At 38.2% G+C, this 21,842-nt stretch overlaps 1 protein-coding gene across 1 annotated transcript; it reads right to left on the bottom strand.

Annotated features, from left to right (window-relative positions):
* Positions 1-13: 13 nt before the first annotated feature.
* si:dkeyp-19e1.3 (USP6 N-terminal-like protein) lies at positions 14-21,606 on the bottom strand. The gene is made up of 14 exons (XM_052543440.1): positions 21,452-21,606; positions 12,329-12,402; positions 10,367-10,452; positions 10,045-10,084; positions 9,793-9,873; positions 9,410-9,517; positions 8,631-8,740; positions 7,318-7,366; positions 4,280-4,400; positions 4,090-4,184; positions 3,944-4,009; positions 3,182-3,281; positions 2,583-2,735; positions 14-2,453 (listed from the first exon to the last, which is right to left on the bottom strand). Exons 2-14 carry the CDS (start codon positions 12,392-12,394, stop codon positions 1,315-1,317), a joined length of 2,214 nt encoding a protein of 737 aa, XP_052399400.1. The 5' UTR covers positions 12,395-12,402; positions 21,452-21,606; the 3' UTR covers positions 14-1,314.
* Positions 21,607-21,842: the final 236 nt, after the last annotated feature.

Raw genomic sequence — 21,842 nt, 5'->3', positions numbered from 1 at the left:
GAGTTCGAAAAGGTCAAATTTTAAAATGGGTTTTAAAATTTCAACACGCAAACAACATTTAAACCATTTAACCTGAGAAGCACAATATAAACATAATTAAATATCATAAGCTCTAGATACAAACAACAAAGTGCAAATCAAACCTGTTGTATTTACAATTTCACAATAAAGCCATAAAATGACCTTGAATATACAGTTTCTTCATTTATACATCCACTGTGTTGGCTGCATTTCCCAGTATATATATATAATTATATATATATATATATTATTTATTAACCAATTTATGCTATAATCTTCCACAAGATGGCGCTATAGGGCAGTACACAGCACTAAGGTTTGACGAAGGAATTTCCTTTTTAAACAAATCTAAGACCACTGAAAAAAAAATGACCTTTCAGTGTAACCAGGGAACTTCCACTTATGCCAGTGTGGTAAGATCCTCGTTTACATTTCCAAAACCCATATCCTCATATTTAATGTTGATGTGCGTGCTTTAAATCCACTTTCCTGCCGAGATTAGCTCTAACCCTAATCAAACACACCTGAGCGCACGCTACACCGTGTCTTCAGGAGTATTACAAAATCACAGGTATGTGAGTTTGATCAGGGTTTGAGTTTAAACCCTGCAGCGCATTGGCCCTACAGGACATGATTTGAGGAACCCTGCTTTAGATGTATTTCCTTAATAAAACCAAAGTTTAAAACGAAACAAAACAACACAACAGTTGCACCAAGATATAAAACCAACCAACAAAACACAAGACAAAGAAATTACAATCACTGATCTAATTTTTGCCTTTCATCAAAATGAAAACAACTCCCACTATAGTATTGATCTGACAGTATAGATCTGACAAGAAACATAATATCTCCCAGAAAACAACATACAAAACAGTCACAAACAAAATAACGTTGACCATCACATTTTCTGTGGTGACCAGTGGAAATATCAGTACCTCTCAGTTACTACACTGATTGGAGATAAAACTTTAACCCACATGATGACTCCCAGGAAGACTGGTTGCTCAACTAGATAAAAGGTGATGGTGATAACCACTGTAACTAGATGAAAAGGGGATTCCATTGCGACAAATTTGTATGAAGCACTGATAAAACTCACACATTTTAACATCCTGTTAAGATCTGCCATATCTAACACACATTGCAACATAAAAAAATAATTGCAACATCTAAATGTACACCCCCCACCAAAAAAAAACCCATTCACTTAATTTAATCAAAGCACTTATGTCCAAACCATGGAAACACGCCTTCAGTTTACACTAACAACAGTACTTGTGGTTCCAGGCGCTAATGACTTGGAACATGCATGCGGTAGAAGTCTGAATCAGAGTGTACAGGAGAGGGCATCGTGGGTCGTGATTTTTGGGGCGGTAGTCTTGAGAGCTGTGACTGACCCTGATCTTGTTCAGTCTGGTTTAAATCCACCTGATTGCACAGGTTGGGTTTATCTGCGAAGTCAATTGGTGGTTGGGGAAAAGTGCAGTCTGGAGTCACCCAACTCTTTGCCGCCTCAATGCATGGAGGAGGTGGAGGGAGTGGTGAAGAGTCGGGGGTGTAGAAGAACATCGATGGGGGCGGTAGAGAAAGAGACACAGCATCATCTGGAGGAAGGGGGAGGGTGGCGTTCATGGGAGCCAAGTTTGAGTTTTGCGGCAATGTGGCCGCCATCTCCAACAGCCGCTCCACAGACTGATCCTCCTCTTCTGAGAGGTTGTCGTAATTCGACGTGTTGGAAGGTCTCCGGTCACCTGATGATGGCGGGACATACAGGTTGACCGGAAACTTGCTCAGCTGCCGATGGGATCTGTACGAGGAAGGTGATGAAGAAGGATCTTCTAAGATGAGATTCAAAGGTTGGGCAACTGGTGGTGGAGGAAGGCAAAATGGGACATCCTCTTCTAGAGGAGTAAGCTTGACCCCTTCTTCGGCACAGGGAAGGGGTGGAGGAGGTAATTCTGGGAGATTCAAAGAGTGGATACTGGATGAATCGGTTATGGGTGGCTGGTACGGAGGAGGCCAGTCTTCAGACACCGCTGATAGGGGCCTACTAACACATTCATTCTTCGACGAAAGAGTCTCTGTTGAAAACCGTGCTGATTCTGGGTGTAGTAGATGATCTGGTCTTTGTACAGGTGCACTGTCTTCGTTCTTCACCGTGGTGCCTGGTTCTTCAGGTGAAGTTTGTGACAGCGAAGAGTTTGAAGTTGAGTGGGTGTGATTTGAAAGAGGGGAAGATGAGGTAATGGTTGGGATGTGTTTTTCGCTGCTCTGCTTATGGGTGGTGGTGTCTTCCGCCTGAAGCTTGGTTGAGGTTTGATTGTTGTGTGCTGATGGCGGTAAGGGGACACACTTAGTCTTGTTTACTGGAAGCAGTACTATTGGACGCTCCTCACCCAGGGGTATCTTTGGGAACTCATCTCCCTTGGCTACAAGTCAAACCCAGAAAAGAGAGTTGTTGTAACAGTATAGAATTGCATAAAATCACAGGACACTCTTTAAAAGAAAGTTTCTTCCAAGGTTCCTTTAGGTTCATTTTCAACACTTTTGTATTTTACCTGGAGGGGGGAGGTCGAGCTTCATCCTGCGGAGGTCTGACATAGATGACTGTAGCTGCTCAATAACGGCATCATCGCTCATAGTGAAGGAGGAAGCAATACGCTCCTGAAGAAACTCCCTCAGGTCCTCCAAAGACATCTTCAGAAGATGCTCTGACAGGAAAAGAACGAGACTTTAGTAGTTATAAGCTTCTAATTAAACACTTCTACATTACCCAAACAAAGACATTAAAGCACTATTGGTTGAAAGAAAATCTAAGCAGCTTGTTTAGTACTACAACCACAACTCTGTGCACTACTGTCCAGACTAAACATTATTCATTTGTTCTTCATTCAGAACTGTTTTAAACAATTTCTTAGTAGATGCTTTCATCCAAAATGACTGACCATACACTTGATCCAGTGAGTGTATCTGGAGTAACCCTAAGTCAAGTTTCTTGCTCAAGGGTGCAATAATGAATCAGCCCATATGGGCTCTGTTCATACAAACGTTTGGTAAACCTATTTTTAACCACTATATTATTCTATGTTGTACACAAGGACATGGTGATAGCTCATGTGGTTCAACAGAAATCCACCAGAGTTGGTTTCTTACTTACTTTTGTTCAATTTGAGGAGCGTATAGGCCATGGCGGTTAGAACCTTTTCTCCCTCTAATATGTAGATGTCCCAAAGACGCAGGGTGAGTGTGAAGGGTGTCTATAAAGGAGAAACACAACATACCCGAGTCATCAACCGGCTAAGCAGTGCTCCATCACAAATACATTAATTGACACAGGATTCTCTAAAGGGTTCAAGCCCAACTATATAAAACTTTGAACAGATGAAGTTTACAGTCTTTTTCACACAAAAACTTGCTGTATGCGAATTATGTTATTCTCCTTATTGAGTACTTAAGCACAAAGTTGCAGAATACTGTTAAGAAAGTAGTTAAGAAAACCATTTATCTACACCTAAAAAGGTCCTTAACAGTACCTTTTAGAGTAGTAATATCTGCCCTTACAGCACCAATACTAACCTTTTAGGTGTAAATAAGGTACAAAGCGTACATTTTAAGGATACTGCACCAGTGATAAGCAGTTGTACCCCTTAAGGTACAATTTTAGCACTTTTTTTTCCTGAGTGTACTTCGATCCATCATATTGATTTGTTGTTCACATTGTATAAATATTTTGTGTAGCTTTTCTCAGAGACTGTAATAACAGTTCAGACAGACCTGCCTCTTATTTTCATACAAGACAAAGTGAATGTTTGTTACGTGTTAGGTTACATTGTAATTCATTGAAAGTTTCGACTCTATAACTGAGACCCAAAAACAGTGAAAATGTTGAAAAAAGTTGAAAATTAAAATGGTGCCTCACCCTGTCAATAAAACACTGAAGGAACCATTTGGTTGTGTAGATACCAGTGGACATCTGTTCTTTATCCTGGGTTCAGGAAAACATTTGAGAAAGTGTTTATATGTCGTTAAAGTCAAGCAATCTGAGGTTAAAATAAGAAATCTCACCAAGTGTTTCCTCAATTTGGGAAGGAGTTTTGACAGTATTTTGTCATGATGAACCTGAAAACGGTGGAGTTTGGGAAACTCTGGGATGAAGAAGCCTTTAAGAAACCACAGAGGAAGACACAGATATGTATGACCAATTACAGAATGTACTACAAAAACAAAGAAATCTATAGAGACTTATGACACTCACCATGCATGGCATGTTTCTGATTGGTCAGTAGCTGTGATAAGGCCCAGAATGCATCTTCCTCATTCATGTACATGAGCAGAATGGCAGCGATCTGACTCATGCCCTGACAGTAGCTCACTTCCTACATAAAACCAGATAGACTCAGTACACTCGATCACAAACTTTACTCAACATTCAGAGTATGACCTACAGTATTGTTCAAAATAATAGCAGTACAATGTGACTAACCAGAATAATCAAGGTTTTTAGTATATTTTTTATTGCTACGTGGCAAACAAGTTACCAGTAGGTTCAGTAGATTGTCAGAAAACAAACAAGACCCAGCATTCATGATATGCACGCTCTTAAGGCTGTGCAATTGGGCAATTAGTTGAAAGGGGTGTGTTCAAAAAAATAGCAGTGTCTACCTTTGACTGTACAAACTCAAAACTATTTTGTACAAACATTTTTTTTTTCTGGGATTTAGCAATCCTGTGAATCACTAAACTAATATTTAGTTGTATGACCACAGTTTTTTAAAACTGCTTGACATCTGTGTGGCATGGAGTCAACCAACTTGTGGCACCTCTCAGCTGTTATTCCACTCCATGATTCTTTAACAACATTCCACAATTCATTCACATTTCTTGGTTTTGCTTCAGAAACAGCATTTTTGATATCACCCCACAAGTTCTCAATTGGATTAAGGTCTGGAGATTGGGCTGGCCACTCCATAACATTAATTTTGTTGGTTTGGAACCAAGACTTTGCCCGTTTACTAGTGTGTTTTGGGTCATTGTCTTGTTGAAACAACCATTTCAAGGGCATGTCCTCTTCAGCATAGGGCAACATGACCTCTTCAAGTATTTTAACATATGCAAACTGATCCATGATCCCTGGTATGCGATAAATAGGCCCAACACCATAGTAGGAGAAACATGCCCATATCATGATGCTTGCACCTCCATGCTTCACTGTCTTCACTGTGTACTGTGGCTTGAATTCAGAGTTTGGGGGTCGTCTCACAAACTGCCTGTGGCCCTTGGACCCAAAAAGAACAATTTTACTCTCATCAGTCCACAAAATGTTCCTCCATTTCTCTTTAGGCCAGTTGATGTGTTCTTTGGCAAATTGTAACCTCTTCGGCACATGCCTTTTTTTTAACAGAGGGACTTTGCGGGGGATTCTTGAAAATAGATTAGCTTCACACAGACGTCTTCTAACTGTCACAGTACTTACAGGTAACTCCAGACTGTCTTTGATCATCCTGGAGGTGATCATTGGCTGAGCCTTTGCCATTCTGGTTATTCTTCTATCCATTTTGATGGTTGTCTTCCGTTTTCTTCCACGTCTCTCTGGTTTTGCTCTCCATTGTAAGGCATTGGAGATCATTTTAGCTGAACAGCCTATCATTTTTTGTACCTCTTTATAGGTTTTCCCCTCTCTAATCAACTTTTTAATCAAAGTACGCTGTTCTTCTGAACAATGTCTTGAACGACCCATTTTCCTCAGCTTTCAAATGCATGTTCAACAAGTGTTGGCTTCATCCTTAAATAGGGGCCACCTGATTCACACCTGTTTCTTCACAGAATTGATGACCTCAGTGATTGAATGCCACACTGCTATTTTTTTGAACACACCCCTTTCAACTAATTCAACTAATTGCCCAATTGCACAGCCTTAAGAGCGTGCATATCATGAATGCTGGGTCTCATTTGTTTTCTGAGAATCTACTGAACCTACTGGTAAACTTGTTTGCCACGTAGCAATAAAAAAATATACGAAAAACCTTGATTATTCTGGTTAGTCACATTGTACTGCTATTATTTTGAACAATACTGTAAATATTAAATGCTCATTTAACCAATTACAAATCAATAGCTTTATAGTACTTTAACTTGACACAGAATAGGAAAGTGGTAAAATTCAAAGTCTCCTGCTTCTTGTTCTCACCACTTCTCCTGCTCACTCCAACCTCGAGAAGAATGTCGTATACACCTAGGTTTGCTTGAGGATGAGTAAACCATGGGGTAATTTTCATTTTTGGGTGAACTATCCCTTTAAATTATGAAACCTCATAAGTGATGATTTGCTATATAGGCAGCAACTCCATGAAAATATAGTTCTCCACAGAAAATTTGACTTGCAGTTGTTTTTGGGATTTTGGGATTGCCTTCTCCATAAAGGATATTCCTGTTTTCTGGTCTTAGCTGGTCTTCCAGCCAAGTCAAACTGGTTTGTTAAATGATTTTAGAGTTGGTTTTTTTTTTTTGGGGCTTTTCTTTTGAGTTTCCGAAAGTCAGAGTTCATCACAGTCAGAGGTCGTCCATTTGACAAAAAATCAGTAGTGTATAACTGGCACAGACTCTCAGACTATGATCCCATGCAGTTGAAGGCTATCAAACTTGTTTTAGGACTGGTTTAAGAACACATATTGTTATATTTGTCTCCTAGCAATGAGGCACATGTCTCTGCATGAGTTTACTGCATTTGGAAAGACTTAATTTGTGGTACTGTTTAAAAGATCCTTAGTCGTTTAGTGTATAACGACCAGATATTGTCTATAATAATTTACAAAGGTGGCAAGTGTATGATGCCTAGTGTTTTAAAATCAGATTTTAAAAGACATGTAATGGATTCCTGCTTTAAGTCTATTCCATTATTAACTTTTTAGCACATACATTTTCAAACAAAAGGCATTATGGGCAATTTAACCCAAAAAGCACACATGCACAGTCTATCAATTCGCCTAATCTTGAATTTTATACAGTTCGGATGGTATTAAAATTGGCATGTAGCCATGTCTTTATTCACTGATGCAAATACAAGCTTTATTTTTGGGTTAAGGTCTATAGCCATTATATTTAGCATAACATAAGAACAATAGAAGTCGATGGGAAGTCGCCATTAGTGCAGTAATTGTGTGTGTGTGTGTGTGTGTGTGTTGACAGGGTGGGAGACAGAACTTCTTCCCCTCTGCTCTGGTTCATCTAGCACATGCTATTCTGAGTCGCATAACACATTTACACACAAACATTCAAACTCTGTCAGTCTCTTACCGTGTTGTAGACTGAATATGCTGCCAGAACATTGAACAGGGCTTGCTGTCTGTAAAGGACAAGAAACACAGGTCAATCAAACTGTTCCCAGTATGATGCCGTGAGATTCATTTCACCTTTTCATGAGATGCTAAGTTACAACCCTAAGAAAATGTCATTATATTAATGCCAATGATGTTTATGCCAACATATAATAATAATAATAAAACATTTTTTTATATTATGTACATTTTATTTTATCACTAATGAGTCATTAAATCAAATATTGTTTTGGATGAAAAAGTTGTACTTGCTATTAACAATGATTTTAGAAAATTATTTGAACCCAACATGAACTCAAACATTATGTTTTAAAATAATGTTATTTATTTACTATTATTATTTTTCATCATGGACATCCATCTTTTCAATTAATCCGACTACATTTTGTCCTGATTAATAATTCATAATGTCTGCAGATTTGAGAAGATTTAGCAATGCATAGCAAGACCCTTGGTAAGGGTAAAAAGGCCAGAGGAAACCAGAGTTGTGACTAGCGTGTCGTAGAAATACACATGAGCAACGCAAACAAACAGCAGATGTGTTAAACAGCACTTCCGCCCCATATCCTCTTATTGGCCAAGCAAAAATGTAGATAAAAAAATGTAGAAGTCATTGCTCAGAGCTTCCATCCGCCATGCACCATGAACAAAGTGGTTGGTGGTTGATCTACGTCTGTCGTGTGTGTGTGCTGCCCATGCAATCCACATAGCTGAAACCACTTTGTGCACTCCGTTCTACAAGACCCTTTCAGTTTAAATTTACAAAAAGTAGGATGACACTTATACACAAATACACAGAAATATTATTGAGGGTTCACCTGGGCAACATTTATCTAAAAACTCATGATACACTCATTGGCTGTCAAATTGGGGGTTTAAATTGTTATTATAATTTTTTTGTATATGTCTGTCCATTTTCAAGAGGATATTCAATCCCAAGTGGGTCTTTATGATTGTCCGGTACAAAAGGAAATATTTTTTTCATGACACTGCGGCAGAACTTTAGTTGTTATGGACAGCACCAAAGTATTTATTTTGGGCATAATGGTAATGAGTCACCGGTTGTATCATTTCCTGTGAGGCCTCTTACAGTAACAGGAAGTTGAACAAAAATGCAGTAACAAAGAGGAAGTAGCTCTTGTTTTGGTTAAGTTTACAAGGTCTGAGCATTTCATTTCAGAACCATCTCTAGCATGCCAAACAGACACTGAGTCAAATGAAGATAAAGACTTTCTTGAGAGTGTGTGTGAGTTCATATAATATCTTTCGTACTTGACCCCAAAGCGCTCCATGAACATGATATGGTTTCTAAAGGTCCTGTTGACATCAAGATCAATCTGCTTAATTTCTGTTGAATACTTCTTGGCTTGTTCCTTCATTTTCTGCAACAACATGAAAACAAAAAAAAAAGTTGGCAATAACAGTTATGTTTTACGGAGTTATGTTTTACAGAATATCCAAAACTGCAACTCAAAGTTAAATGTCAAACAGAATTGCAAAAAAAAAAAAAAAATCTAAAAAGCTTAGGCATCTGCTATTGGTCAGTAAACACATAGTCCCACCCCAAACTGATGCTCAAGCAAACGGAGTAAATGGCCTAAGAGCAATATACTCAGAAAGTTAACCTACAAATGGCTTACCAATGATAATCTATGCATATTAAACTTATAGGATACATTTTTTTTTAAACATTGGCACTATAATCTACTACAGAAAGAGCAGCATTAGCTTTCCACATGAAAAACAATACATACAATAATGGTTGTATAGTTTTTTTCGTATATAATACCTTGGAACTTACATAATAATCGTCAGACTACACAAAGCATGCAAACCAGAAACCTTTGTTATAAAATAAAACATAGTGCCAAGAGGGCAGATTGGAGACAAAACACATCTGGCTAATTTAAACCCAAACAATCACACAGGACAAACCAAAACCCAAACAAGCGAGTCATTGAATGAATGCACATCAAACAGCCGCTTTTCATTCAAAGGACCAACTGGAGCCCAAACACATCTCACAAACATGATTCCTGCAAAGCTCCTACCTCATACTTTCGGTAATTCGCCTCTTTCACCTTATCCACTTCCAGCAGCATCGCCCAGGCCTGACCGCGCAGCTTTAAGGGAATCCCCTTGTATACCCGCTTCATCATCTGCAAAATGCACATAGGAAGAGGGAAAAAAAAACAGATGGCGAGATTTATTTTTGGGGCTTAAAGCTTCCAGATGTGCAGGCCTAAATTTCACTATAACACACAGCAGCCTTGAGCGGCGTATTATGTCAATACAATGCCAACAATAAGATACAATGAGACTACAATGTTCAATTACTCAATATATTAATAAAATAAGCCTAACTATTTAACAATTGCTTCAAATGTGTCTCATCCAATTAAAGCTTTAAGGAACTATCACATTTATTAGTTACCTTTTCACTGTTGCAGTACTTGTCCCACTTTTTCACCATCTTAACCCATTTTTCCTCTCTTTCAACCTCCTGGAGTTTGTACTGGGGAAATGACACACTGAATTTTAGTCTTAAATCCAAAATGTACATGAAAATAATGACATTCATCATGAACACCATAATTCATTGGATTAACTTATCTAAACTGAATTTTTGCCACAAAAGATTTGACAGTCATTGCAGGTGCAAAGAAATATGATATCCTAATGTCACCTTCTCCTCCACCGTGGTTGGTGTCGGCAGTTCCTCTTCACTGGAAAAAACAAATTACAAAGGGGAAACGGCTGTTTAATCTGTAGAAGTATTAAATGAATCAGAAGCTTCATTCAAATAACAACTAAGATTTTAATGTGGATTTATGAAAAACAATCCTGACAACACTGTTCTAGCAGTCACAATCAACTTTTGCCCAAAACAAACGTCTTATTCTACATAACAACATAGTTCAGCTGAGCGTTTAACATCTTCAACTGAAGACAGAGGTTATCGTCTCACTAGACTGAGTGTTAAAACTGCCAGGACAGGCGAGACTTACTGCAGGAAACCGAAGCGATCTGTGACCTTGTAGATGCTGTAGTCGGCATCCTCCCAGGGGTTAATGTGGACACCCTCATGCCTGCCCTGCAACCGGCCCAACAAACAAATTAAGAAACTGGAGCAAAGGCAACAGACCCTCAAACCAACTGATGACTGGAACTCAAATAAAAACATGACTTGAAGGAATAGCTCACCATAAATGCAAATGTTATTCAATGAAAACAGTTTAAAACAAATGTCGGTGGATTTTTGTACTTCTTCACTGACCAGTAAGCTAAAGACGCCTTGATTGATTTGCTTCTTCTAACCATGCAAGTTCTCTCTAATTGATTTACCTGGAGTGGTGTGAATTACTTATGGATTATTGTGATGTTTTTATCAGCTGTTTGGACTCATTCTGACGGCACCCATTCCATTGGTGAACAAGTGACGTAATGCTACATTTCTCCAAATATGATGAAGAAACAATCTCATCTACATCTTGGATGAACTGAGGGTGAATATCAGCAAATGTTCATTTTTGGGCAAACTATTTCCTTATGATACAAGAAACCCCCAGAATCCACAATTTCTGCTAACAGAATATATCCTGAACATCTTATCTGTCTAAGCTCCACTGCCTTAAAAGGTATCTGAAGTATGCAGAGAATTTCCAAGTTAGCAGACATGTAGTCAATTTTTGAGTGTAGCAGCACTGTTCCAGCTGTTGTCCATCAAAGGATTCTGGCTATGTCTGAAAGCTAAAACTTGCTTGTTTTGCAAGCTGTATGTGGAAGTATGAAGGCATGTTGTCAGGATCCATTGTTTATATAAAATCCTGTCTACTAAGATCTAGTCTAAGCCTCAGACACCATGCCCATGGACCCTTGTTAAAACGTCTGATGCATATGGGACACCAAAGTGGAAACACTTCAGAAGTGTCGAAGTCGTCATCGCATTGGTTGAATTCTACAGGATTTCTGAGACATGTGTGTCGCGTTCTTTAATGTTCAGCCTGGAAACTGGTGCCAAACCTTCCATGAATGAAGAAAGCTGTAGTGTTTACAACTGTGACGATGAACGCTTATCAGGATTGACTAAACGCTGTATTGTGATGCTAAAGAAAACGAACTGTGATTGGTCATGTCAGTCAAACGGCCTCATGGGCCAAAGAAAGCGGCCATAAATTTCAGTTTCAAATTCCAGTCTGGCTATGCGAGACTAACTAAGATCTGACAAGTTTTTGTGAATGCACTGGAAATTTTAATTTGTTAACTTTACTTTAATTCTTGAAAACATATTGTCTCAGAAAAATCTAGTTAAGGTTAGTTGGTATATTCAAGTTTTCATAAATTGGCAACTAATTAAGAGCAGAAGAAACTAATACAGAGGAACACACACTATAGTGGCTAGATAGTTTTGGTTTTATCAGAAGCTCATTTGAACTTGGTCTTATCTAAATCTTATTTGAATTAGTTTTAGATGAAGGCCATCCAATCCAGTTCCTGGAGGGCCACTCTCTTGCTCCAACCCTAATTAAATTCACTTGTACCAGCTTATCAAGTTCTTCAGACTCATTAGAAACTTCCAGGTAAATGTGTTGGAGCTACACTCTGCAGGATACGGACCCTCCAGGAGCAGGATTGGACGAGCCAAGAACAGCAAACTGCAGTAACTTCTGAAGTTTAGTGGTAAAATAACTGGGATTTTTGATTTATGAGCTATCACAATCGTTCCCTTGAGCAAGACACTTAAACTTAGGCTCCTCCAAGCACTGGCATACCCCAAATCTACTGCATCATGGCCTCTGATCATTGACCACTTACTACTTTACTTGGGCTACTTTGTTAATATGCATTTCTGTCCATTTACTGAGGGTCATGTCCCCTTGTCTGGACATTGCTCAACCAGTCAAAGGTCAAAACTTAGGTCAACAATTACAAATAGTCTGAAGGTATACAACTAAAAGGATGTAACTTGCCTTCTCATATTTTTCGATGATCTCAGCCCGTTCTTCAGCTATTAGAGTATCAATGTCCTTCTTCATCTCAAAATCTGAAAAAGGCACAAAACAAACAGAAACCCTTGAGCAAACTGGATTCTCTAGATGCATGCAAACATGTTGTTTAGACGTTGTTGAATATGACGCATTACTAATACAATGCTGAACCACCTTCAGGTCCATTTGGCTAAAATGCAATTAACAGTTGCATCAAAATTCCACCAAAATACCAACATTCATCCAAGTTGTGCCTGAAGCTGAAAAACATCCATGTAGGGCTGGGTAAAAATGTTTTATTTCCGCAATCAATGAATCTGCCATCTCATTATGATGATATGAATACACAAAGTTCATCCCCAGCTGCTCTGAGAGTCATTTCATTAGGATTTTATTGTTTAATTTGACAAAACTACCATCATATATACACAGCAGCTGCAAGATCCTCATGGCAACCCGTCAAAATAAAAGTTTTTTTTTAAATGTGAAGAAACTGTTAAAAATATATTACTACTTAGCAGACTTAAGACTCAGTGTAACAACAGTGCTACTACTAATAATCAATTTTAATAATGTTTATTTTTAAATATATAATCATTTGTTTTCTTTTGAATTTTTACAGCAAACCTCTGTTTAGCAGCACTTTCTTTGTCAGAAAATAAAAGGTATTTTAATTTGATTAGGATGAATTAAATTGTTTTATGCCTTCATCTGGTTACAAGAAAAAGTAAGAAAATGTAAAATTTTTAAATAGCATTTGTATAAAAAAAATATTTACTGAATGTAATAAAATAAATACATAGAAAAATATTCAAACTGAATTGAGAGTTTGTGAATCTAAATTGAATCGGGATATCTGAATCGACACCCAGCCCTACATCCATGTGATGAGGTGTTCCACGTTTATCTTGAGCCAAAAACAGACAAGTGCTGTGATGTCAGCTAATTCTTCAGACAACATTCTTGTCAGGAAAAGTGCTGATAGCCATAAGCCTAAGTGGGCAATCCATCAATAATTACACATCACTGTGCAGGCCAACAATTCAGCCTTTACCTTTCCATGTAGATGACACAATGCATGGTTCTCTGTTCATATTCATACACAAACCCAAGCTTTGATGGCTATTTGATATTAGAGCAAGTACATTTACAGTTCTGTGCTTGTAACTAGCCCCACTTGTGGCCTAAAGCAAGATAATCTTGTTATTTGAATGAACCATTCATAATTGATAAAGTCTTTTTGAATTAAAATGTAACTCAAAAGTGTGACTCTAAGTTAGACCAATTGGAATCTAGATAGAAAACGTAAATATTTCACACATTTTGAAGAAATTAAGACTTGTTTGAGGAGTCAAAATAACCGTGAAGGAAATGTTACTTAGTCTTATGAACCTCTGTGACGACACTATGACATTAACAGAGCAGGACTGCCACAGCTGATACTCACCACCATGTGCTGAAACCTGTTGAGGTCTGCTAGTTCACATTCTCTGTGGACAGGTGGGACTCTTACAAGAGTCTACAGTTCACCAGGCAACTGCTCTGCTGAGACACATGGGCACCTTTCTCGGTTTAACCACCTGTCCCATTCACAACATCAGCTCGCAAAAATGGAAACCAAAGATTCCCTTTCAAACTTCCCTTCACTCTCTCTCAAAAAAAGTGCTAAAATTGTACCTTCAGGGGTACAACAGCTTGTCACTGGAGCAGTACTTCATTTACCCCTAATGTAAACATTATGGGTTAGTGATGGGTCGGGTTGATCTTGAACAATTCGTTTATTTTTAATCAATCTTTAATATGACTCGGAAACGACAAGTTGTCCCAGCAAGGGATTCGTTCATTTCATCTTGACCGTGCAACATCAAATAGGGACAGAATTCAGGAAACAGAAATGGTTAGTTCATCTCCCGAGTCTTCGGGTCCGAGTCATTCATAAATTAGTGAATTTCTGTGATAATTCTTTTCTATACCTAATGTGGTGATAAAGAGTTGGTTAATGCTTTAAAATGTATCCATTTGACGACTTCGACCAGAGGACTCGACTATTTCTGTTTGTGGTACAGACTGCATAGCCTCTCTAGTCTATGGTGCTATTACGTGATGAATAAATGACTCAAACCTGAAGACTCAGGAGATCATTTCTCTTTCCTGTAAAGACTGTATAGCTTTACTTTACGGGGATGTGACGTGACAAGAACAAACAACCCAAAGACTCAGGAGGTGAACTATCAGACTGCACAGCCAGCTGTAGGGCTTGGCTGCATTATAGTTTATATAATGTGATCAGTGTGTGAGTATATAGATGTGTTGGCGAATTTGGATATTAACACATAACATTTTAATTATATTCTGCTGAAATGAACGAAATGACTTGAAAAAGGATTCGTTCATTTTGTTGAACGAGATTCAAAGATCTGAGTTAGTAAAATGATCTGAACTTCCCATCACTATTATGGTTACATATTACTACTGTAAGGTACTAATGTGCACCTTTAAGGCTGGTTCACACGGGACGATTTTAAAATTGTTGGCCGATTTTCCAAACCTGAGAGACCCCACACACGGCGATAAAAAATCACGGGTCTAACAGTTTTGGTCGTTCAGTGTGTGGTGTGCAGCCACACGGCAATATCAACACATCACACACGAACCGATTTGACTCCCGAGCATTCCCAGGTAAGACGGGAAATCTCGCAAAATCCCTCGAGATCAAACGTGACTTCAGAGTAAACAATCATGGCGGACGAAGAGGATGCAGTGGCCATAGTTTGTGTACTGGGTCAAAGAGATGGTCAAAGAGGTGGACACAATGCGAGCATGGACTATACTTGCTACATCATGATATGGAGATAAGTTGTTGTTTTCTCTCATATAAATGTTGTTACGTACTACACAGATTAATTACCATTGAAATAAACGTTCATATATTCGTTTCCATGTACTCTGGTGGACTGCAGTTGTGGCTGTAGTTATGCCCATCGACTTATTTGTATTTGTTATATTTGTTATATTATATACACCGGCTGTTTTGTACTTCCTCACCGCCTCGTCACCTCGCTTTCTGATTGGCTACACGCTACAGTCCACAGGCTGCGTGATTGTTTGTCCTCTGGGGACACCACACACGAGAAGAAATCAGGCCAAATAAATCCAACATGTTGGATATCCCCGATTTGAGATTGGATCGTTCCCGACGTTCTTCCGAGCAGAGGAGAGCAGTCTTAACACACCACACATGGCAGGAATATTTGATCAGATTATTTTACGATAATCGGAGCATCCTAAGATTGTCGGAAGGGGTTAATCGGGGCTAAAATCGGCCTAATTATCCTGCCATGTGAACCAGCCTTTAGGAATACAGAATGTGCAAAACACAAGATTTTGTACCCCTTAAGGTACAATCTTTAGGGAGTATTCTTTTTTTTTTTTTTGACAGGCCTTTATATGTTAGCTAGATGTTTTCGTCTGTGTAACACAAAAAGAGAAACACAATAATGTACAAATCAACAGCCCACATCCCCTTTCACTTTCATTATATGAAAAACATTGTTAATTACATTATTCACCATTTCTTCTTTTGTGTTTCACAGAAGAAATAATTCATACGCTGTACAGATTTGCAGCAACATGATAAGTTAATAATGAAAAAGCACTATCCTAATTCTTTCTGCAGATCATCATCAAGCTCTTGAGAGGCCACGATAAACAGATCACAGGCTAATTTACCGCAGTCTCGCGGTCGGGGAAACTAATGGCATGACAGAAATCATGAGATCAAAAATGTGGGCCACTACAAGTAGGATTACTAGCAATATCTGCATAAACATACAAAAGCAATAAATGGTGAAAGCTATGAAACACTTTTCTTTAAATAAACCAGGGTCAAGCCTAATCAAACAGGTTCATCACTGTCTAAGTAAAGGTTACAGCCAAAGTTGTGTTTCAAATTTCTCAGGAAGTTAAAGTCATCTGCAGATCCTAAAGGGGTCATATGATGCAATTTAAAATTCTCCTTTCTCTTTAGGGTGTTACAAGCTATTGGTGCATGAAGAAGATCTCTAAAGTTGCAAAGACTAAAGTCTCAAATCCAAAGAGATATTCTTTATCAAAGTTAAGACTAGTCCACCCCCCCTTAAAACGTCTCATTCTAACATGCCCCCAAGGCGTGTTCCCACTGTGTGGGAAGATTTGCATAACACCGCCCAAATATTCACGCAAAGAATGGTGGTGCAACTTTTATTCTCACAGTTGCCGCCGCTACCATGTAGAGGAGTCGCTGTGTGTTTCGTTGTGGAAGCGAAACTACTTGATTGGCCTTTCAAAAGAGGACACGACTAGAAATCAGTGGTTAAGTTGTATTTCAACACTGTTCCAGAACAGTCCAAACCAAATATTTAGAAGGGTGCTGTGCATTTTATGGAGGATGTTTTCCTGAACCAGCAGCCGTCAATGTCAATGCAGCCTGTGGCACAACGGCTGTTTCTATAAAGTTGGGCAGTTCAGACGTTGCCGGGACAGTCTGGCGCTTCTGACTCACAGCTTTTAAGTACATTATTTATATTTAAATAATATGCCATGATGATTCAAACACGAGTTTTGAGCACTGAAGGGTAGGCTTGTTTGTTGTTTCTCAGATCACAAATGCAGACATGGTTTTATGTTTACGCGGCGCAATATGCAACACGTAAAAAGACAGTATAAGTCATTATAACCAGTAATTACGTCGAAACTGGATGCAGCAAATGCCTCGTTTGTAATGGGTTTGATTGGTTTTGTCTTGTGTAGTGATGTCCAAATCGCGAACGATGGATCTTCTTATTGAACCGGTCAAACCAGTTCACCAAATCGGACGGAATCATTCGAAATGGTTTTCATCTCCAGTACACTAATCCACAAATTACTTAAGTTATTCGGTTTATAAGCATGCCTTGCATTCCCTCTGACGTGAAATAAACCAATGTCCAATAAGTTATTCAGTTATTTCTAACAGTACATTGACTGAACTGCTAAAAGAGAGCCGATGTTGGGATGTGCTGCTGGCCTGGGAGATGGCACAGTATGTTAACGGGTGTAACATTGATGTCACATGCTTGAGGCATTCGGTCAATCACAATGCACTGGAGAGCTGGCCAATCAGAGCACACCTCGCTTTTCAGAATGATGAGCTTTGTAAAAATCGATGTGTTACATAAGGTGGGGCATAAAGGAGAAACAATAATGTACAGTATCTGGAAAATAATGTGTTTTTATAACCTTAAACCGCATAAAAACATTGCATTACACCCAGTACACAAAATAGGGAACACAAAATGTTCTTTTTATCAGCATCATATGACCCCTTTAACAAATAACCACATGCTTTCAATTACGAGTCTGCTGCCATGCAGCCATTCTTCTTTGAGGTTTCAGACAAAATCGGTGGCACAATTTAAGAGCAATTTTCTGAGAAGCTCAAAGTCCAGATAAATGAAACTAAACTGCTTTGTTAATATTAAGAATTGAAACTTTTTGGATATGGTTTTATCAATTTTGACACCATAAGATGAAACTAATCAAGTAAAATGACTTGAAGCATTAGCCTAATTTTCACTCACACAACTACAGCATGCGTCATTCTGCTCCTTTAACACTAAATGCCAACTCTAAATCCACAGTTACATCCTGATGGAAACGCCATGTGATGTTCAGCCAAAGGTTTACATGCGTGTCACCACCACCAGGCTGTTGTTTGCACACCAGGAGTGTTTCCTTTGTGAATACAATTAGTCACAGGTCAGCAGTAGGAGGGCAATGAAACGTGCTGATAGAGATAGATCCTTAACACTGATCTGTGTTCAGGTCACCTGTTTTTAATGGCAGTAGCTAATACTCAGACATGCAACAGGAGCAATACACACAGAGGAGATGCACTAAAGTTTACATGGAAGTGTGAATATTCACCATCAGCTTTGGATTCGTTTTTACTTCATGAAATACTTTAACTTCCCTAATTAGGTTATATTTAATAAACTGTGTACAAAAGAAAAGTTAAGATACACGAGTTTCACATCAGGCTCTGACTTTCCATGGACTGACCTGACAACTTAGTTTGAAGTTATGTAACCAAGCTGCAGAATTTCACCGAAACCCAAGAGTCAAACAACCAATTAATTAAGATCCAAGTACAATAAATAAATAGTGGTCTTGTAAGATCTCATGTATGCCATTGATCTTCTCAGTCTGAGATAGGGAGAGAACAAGTCTGGATTATTACAGTACAATAACATCCCATCTCTAGGTACACTGCCAAAACAAACTCCTCAAACTCTCAGCCTACATGACAGTTTAGCATGTGATACACTTTCCCTGGGAAACAAACAGTTGATTTAATAATTAACCACATAACAACAACTTTTATAAGATGAAAACTACTACCTCTTCACTTGATGTTGTTCCCTCAAAGATTATAACAGCGACCTTTCCTGTAACTGGCCCCGGTATCCAAGTGTTGATTAATTCATCTTTGGACACTGGGGTGGTTCTGAACTTGTTTTAAGTATGCGGTTGTTCAGGCTTTGCTTAAGAAACAAGGTTTGGATGAAAGTTGCCTCAATAATTATTGGCCTGTCTCTAAGTTATCATTTTATTTCATTAGAAAAGGTTGTGCAGTTACAATTGATCCAGTTTTTAAATGCAGCTAACTTATTTGAATCTTTTTAATCTGGTTTCACTGCTTATCATAGTACAGAGTCTGACTTCCTAAAACATTTTGCTTGATGAAAGTAAAAATGCTGTATTGATACTACTTGATATTACTTCTGCCTTTGACTGTGTATATCATAATGTTCTTATCTGACATTTAGAGCATTTAATCAGTATTAAGGGTACTGCCTTATGATGGTTCAGCTCATATCTTAAAGGCAGTTTTTTTCTGTAGAGTTATGTATGTTCTCTTCATCTTCTGCCCTTATTATTAGTGGACTACCCCAGGGTTCTGTTCTGGACCCACTTCTTTTTAAACTATACATGCATGCACTGACTGTGGGATAGTATTTAAAAAAAGTTTCATTTCATTTATATGCTGATGATACACACTTTTACTGACCGTTGAAAGCTGGTGATTTCATTCAGCCATTGTTTGAATGTATCTCAGATATTAAAAAATGGTTGTCAAATAACATTCTCCAACTTAATGAGGAAAAATCTGAAATAATAGTTTTTTGGTCCCCCTAAATTAAGGAGCTGGGCAATCATTTCCCCTAAATTTCCTCCCAGATTAGGAACCTTGGTGTTATCCTGGACTCAGAATTATCCTTAACAGAACATTACTATTGTTGTTGATTTGCTAGCTTTGGGCAAAAAACAATGGACAGTTCTTTGTTTTTGAACACCGGGCATACTGTATAATCCATCAGTCAAATAATGATAAAAAGTATATTTTTGATGCATTTTAATGCAATATTTTCAATGCATTGGGTTAGTTCACCTAAAAAAACAAAAACACAATTTAAAATAGCTCAGCCTGTTTCCCATGAACCCGGTTTTCCCCCTGGACTCTTCAGCTGCGAAAGCTCAAGTGGCCTTCTCAACTCTGGATACTAAAGAAAGGTGTTGAGGTGAGAGGAATTTAAGAGTGTCTGGAACGTTCGGCATCTTAATGTCACAAACTTTAACAGTGTTTTTATCAGATCCACTGTAATGAAACATAGCAGACACTACAACACTAAAGAACTCCAGAGAAATGCTAAGAATTTTGCAGAGTTGTCCACGAAAGTTGTTGAGATACATTAATTTTTTTTTTTAAATGTCTAGCTGCAGACATCCTAGCAACCTGAAAAGGTTCAAATGAGCAAGATATGAATTTCTGGTAATTACAGATAATTTCCAGCAGCCTGATCAAGCAAATCATAATGATGAAGTGTGAGCGTGTGACTCACATCACAACAAACTACGGTGTTTCTAGAAGTGACAAAAAAACCCCATGAACCTATTATTAAACGACAGGCTGGCTACATGTTAGTTTCTTTCAAGATGATCTAATAGAGTATTGCATAAACACATACAACAAATCAGAAGTCTGAAAAATGTACAGATGTCACAGTTCAACTTTCAGCGGCTGTAACATTTTGCTTAACCTTCCAACAATATGAAAAGCAAAATGTAATGATGGAAGGCCCATCTCAAAGTGTCTCCAACACTCTTATGGTATTTCTGAGGATACACAAATGTGCAGCAGGTCACACATGTCAGTGTGACTGTGGTTCACTAGTTCTCACTGGAGGGTTTCAGAAACAGAAACACATGGTTTCCGTAGGCCCACTTCCTCTGGTTAATGTATTTTAATAAAATTCAAAAAGATCATCTAATCCAGAGACTTCTGGCAACACCTTGAATGCAGTGAGGCATTGAGAACACATCTAAGTGTTTAATATCAGCTAGCTATACACAAGAGCAGCCGACTCGAGTGGAAACCGGCGTGGGCCACGCCTCGAGCCCTGAAAGAAGGTAAGGAAGTAGGTTTGCGACCACAATGCATCCTGTCCTTCTGAAGTTCAAGGTTTCAACACGAAACAGCGTCTCATGGGAACAACCAGCAAATGTTGAACTGCATTGTAACTAAAGCTGTGTTTACGTTCTCATATCCATTCTGAAGTCAAGTCACATTTCACATTTTAAATATTAATACATGGCAAAATGTATATTTGGGAAGCTTAACGTGACCCGGGAAGGATTTTATTTGGATATTGATACAATTCAGTTTATATATATATATATATATATATAATGTATGATAATTTGAGCTCTCGGTGTATAACCTGATAAAAGTCTCCAACGGCAACATCAGTTTCTCGTGTCGTGCAACTAAAGTCACATGAAGTTTTATTTACTCGCAACTTTTATATTAAAAAACAAAACAAAAAACAAGATCAGGTTTTCTAGCGTCTAGACAAAATAAACTCTCTGAAAGCAAAACTTTAGCAGACTTCAGTAAGTTCAACAAGCTTTCATCTGAGCTGTTTTCATGCACATATACGCGACAGTAACAGCGCTAGACGATTGAAGACATTAGTATCAAACTGAACGGGAATAAAAACAGCATTATAACCCAATGAAATGTTTTACCTTTGAAAACAGATGCTCGGCGCTGCACAGGCTGTTAGTAAATAATCGGTGTGTTCATAGTGAAGCCGCTCAGACAGTGTGTACAGACTAGACTCCTCAGACCAAGAGAACAGAGTGAGAATGAGTGTGTGTGTGTGTGTGTGTGTGTGAGAGAGAGAGAGTATGAGTGTGTGTGACACGCAGCTGCGGTTCACAGCTCAGGGTTCAGGAATAGTTCCACTGTAAATTTAAGAGCTGTCAAATTAATAATATATTAATATATCATAAAAAATATATATATATATATATATATATATATATATATATATATATATATATATATATATATATATATATATATATATTATACATTTTCAATAACACAATGATTAATATAAACATTATAATATAT

Source organism: Carassius gibelio, chromosome A25 (genome assembly GCF_023724105.1).
Source record: "Carassius gibelio isolate Cgi1373 ecotype wild population from Czech Republic chromosome A25, carGib1.2-hapl.c, whole genome shotgun sequence".
Classification (NCBI taxonomy): domain Eukaryota; kingdom Metazoa; phylum Chordata; class Actinopteri; order Cypriniformes; family Cyprinidae; genus Carassius; species Carassius gibelio.
The sequence above is the reverse complement of the archived record's forward strand: the minus strand, read 5'-3'. Positions and strand labels throughout refer to the sequence as shown.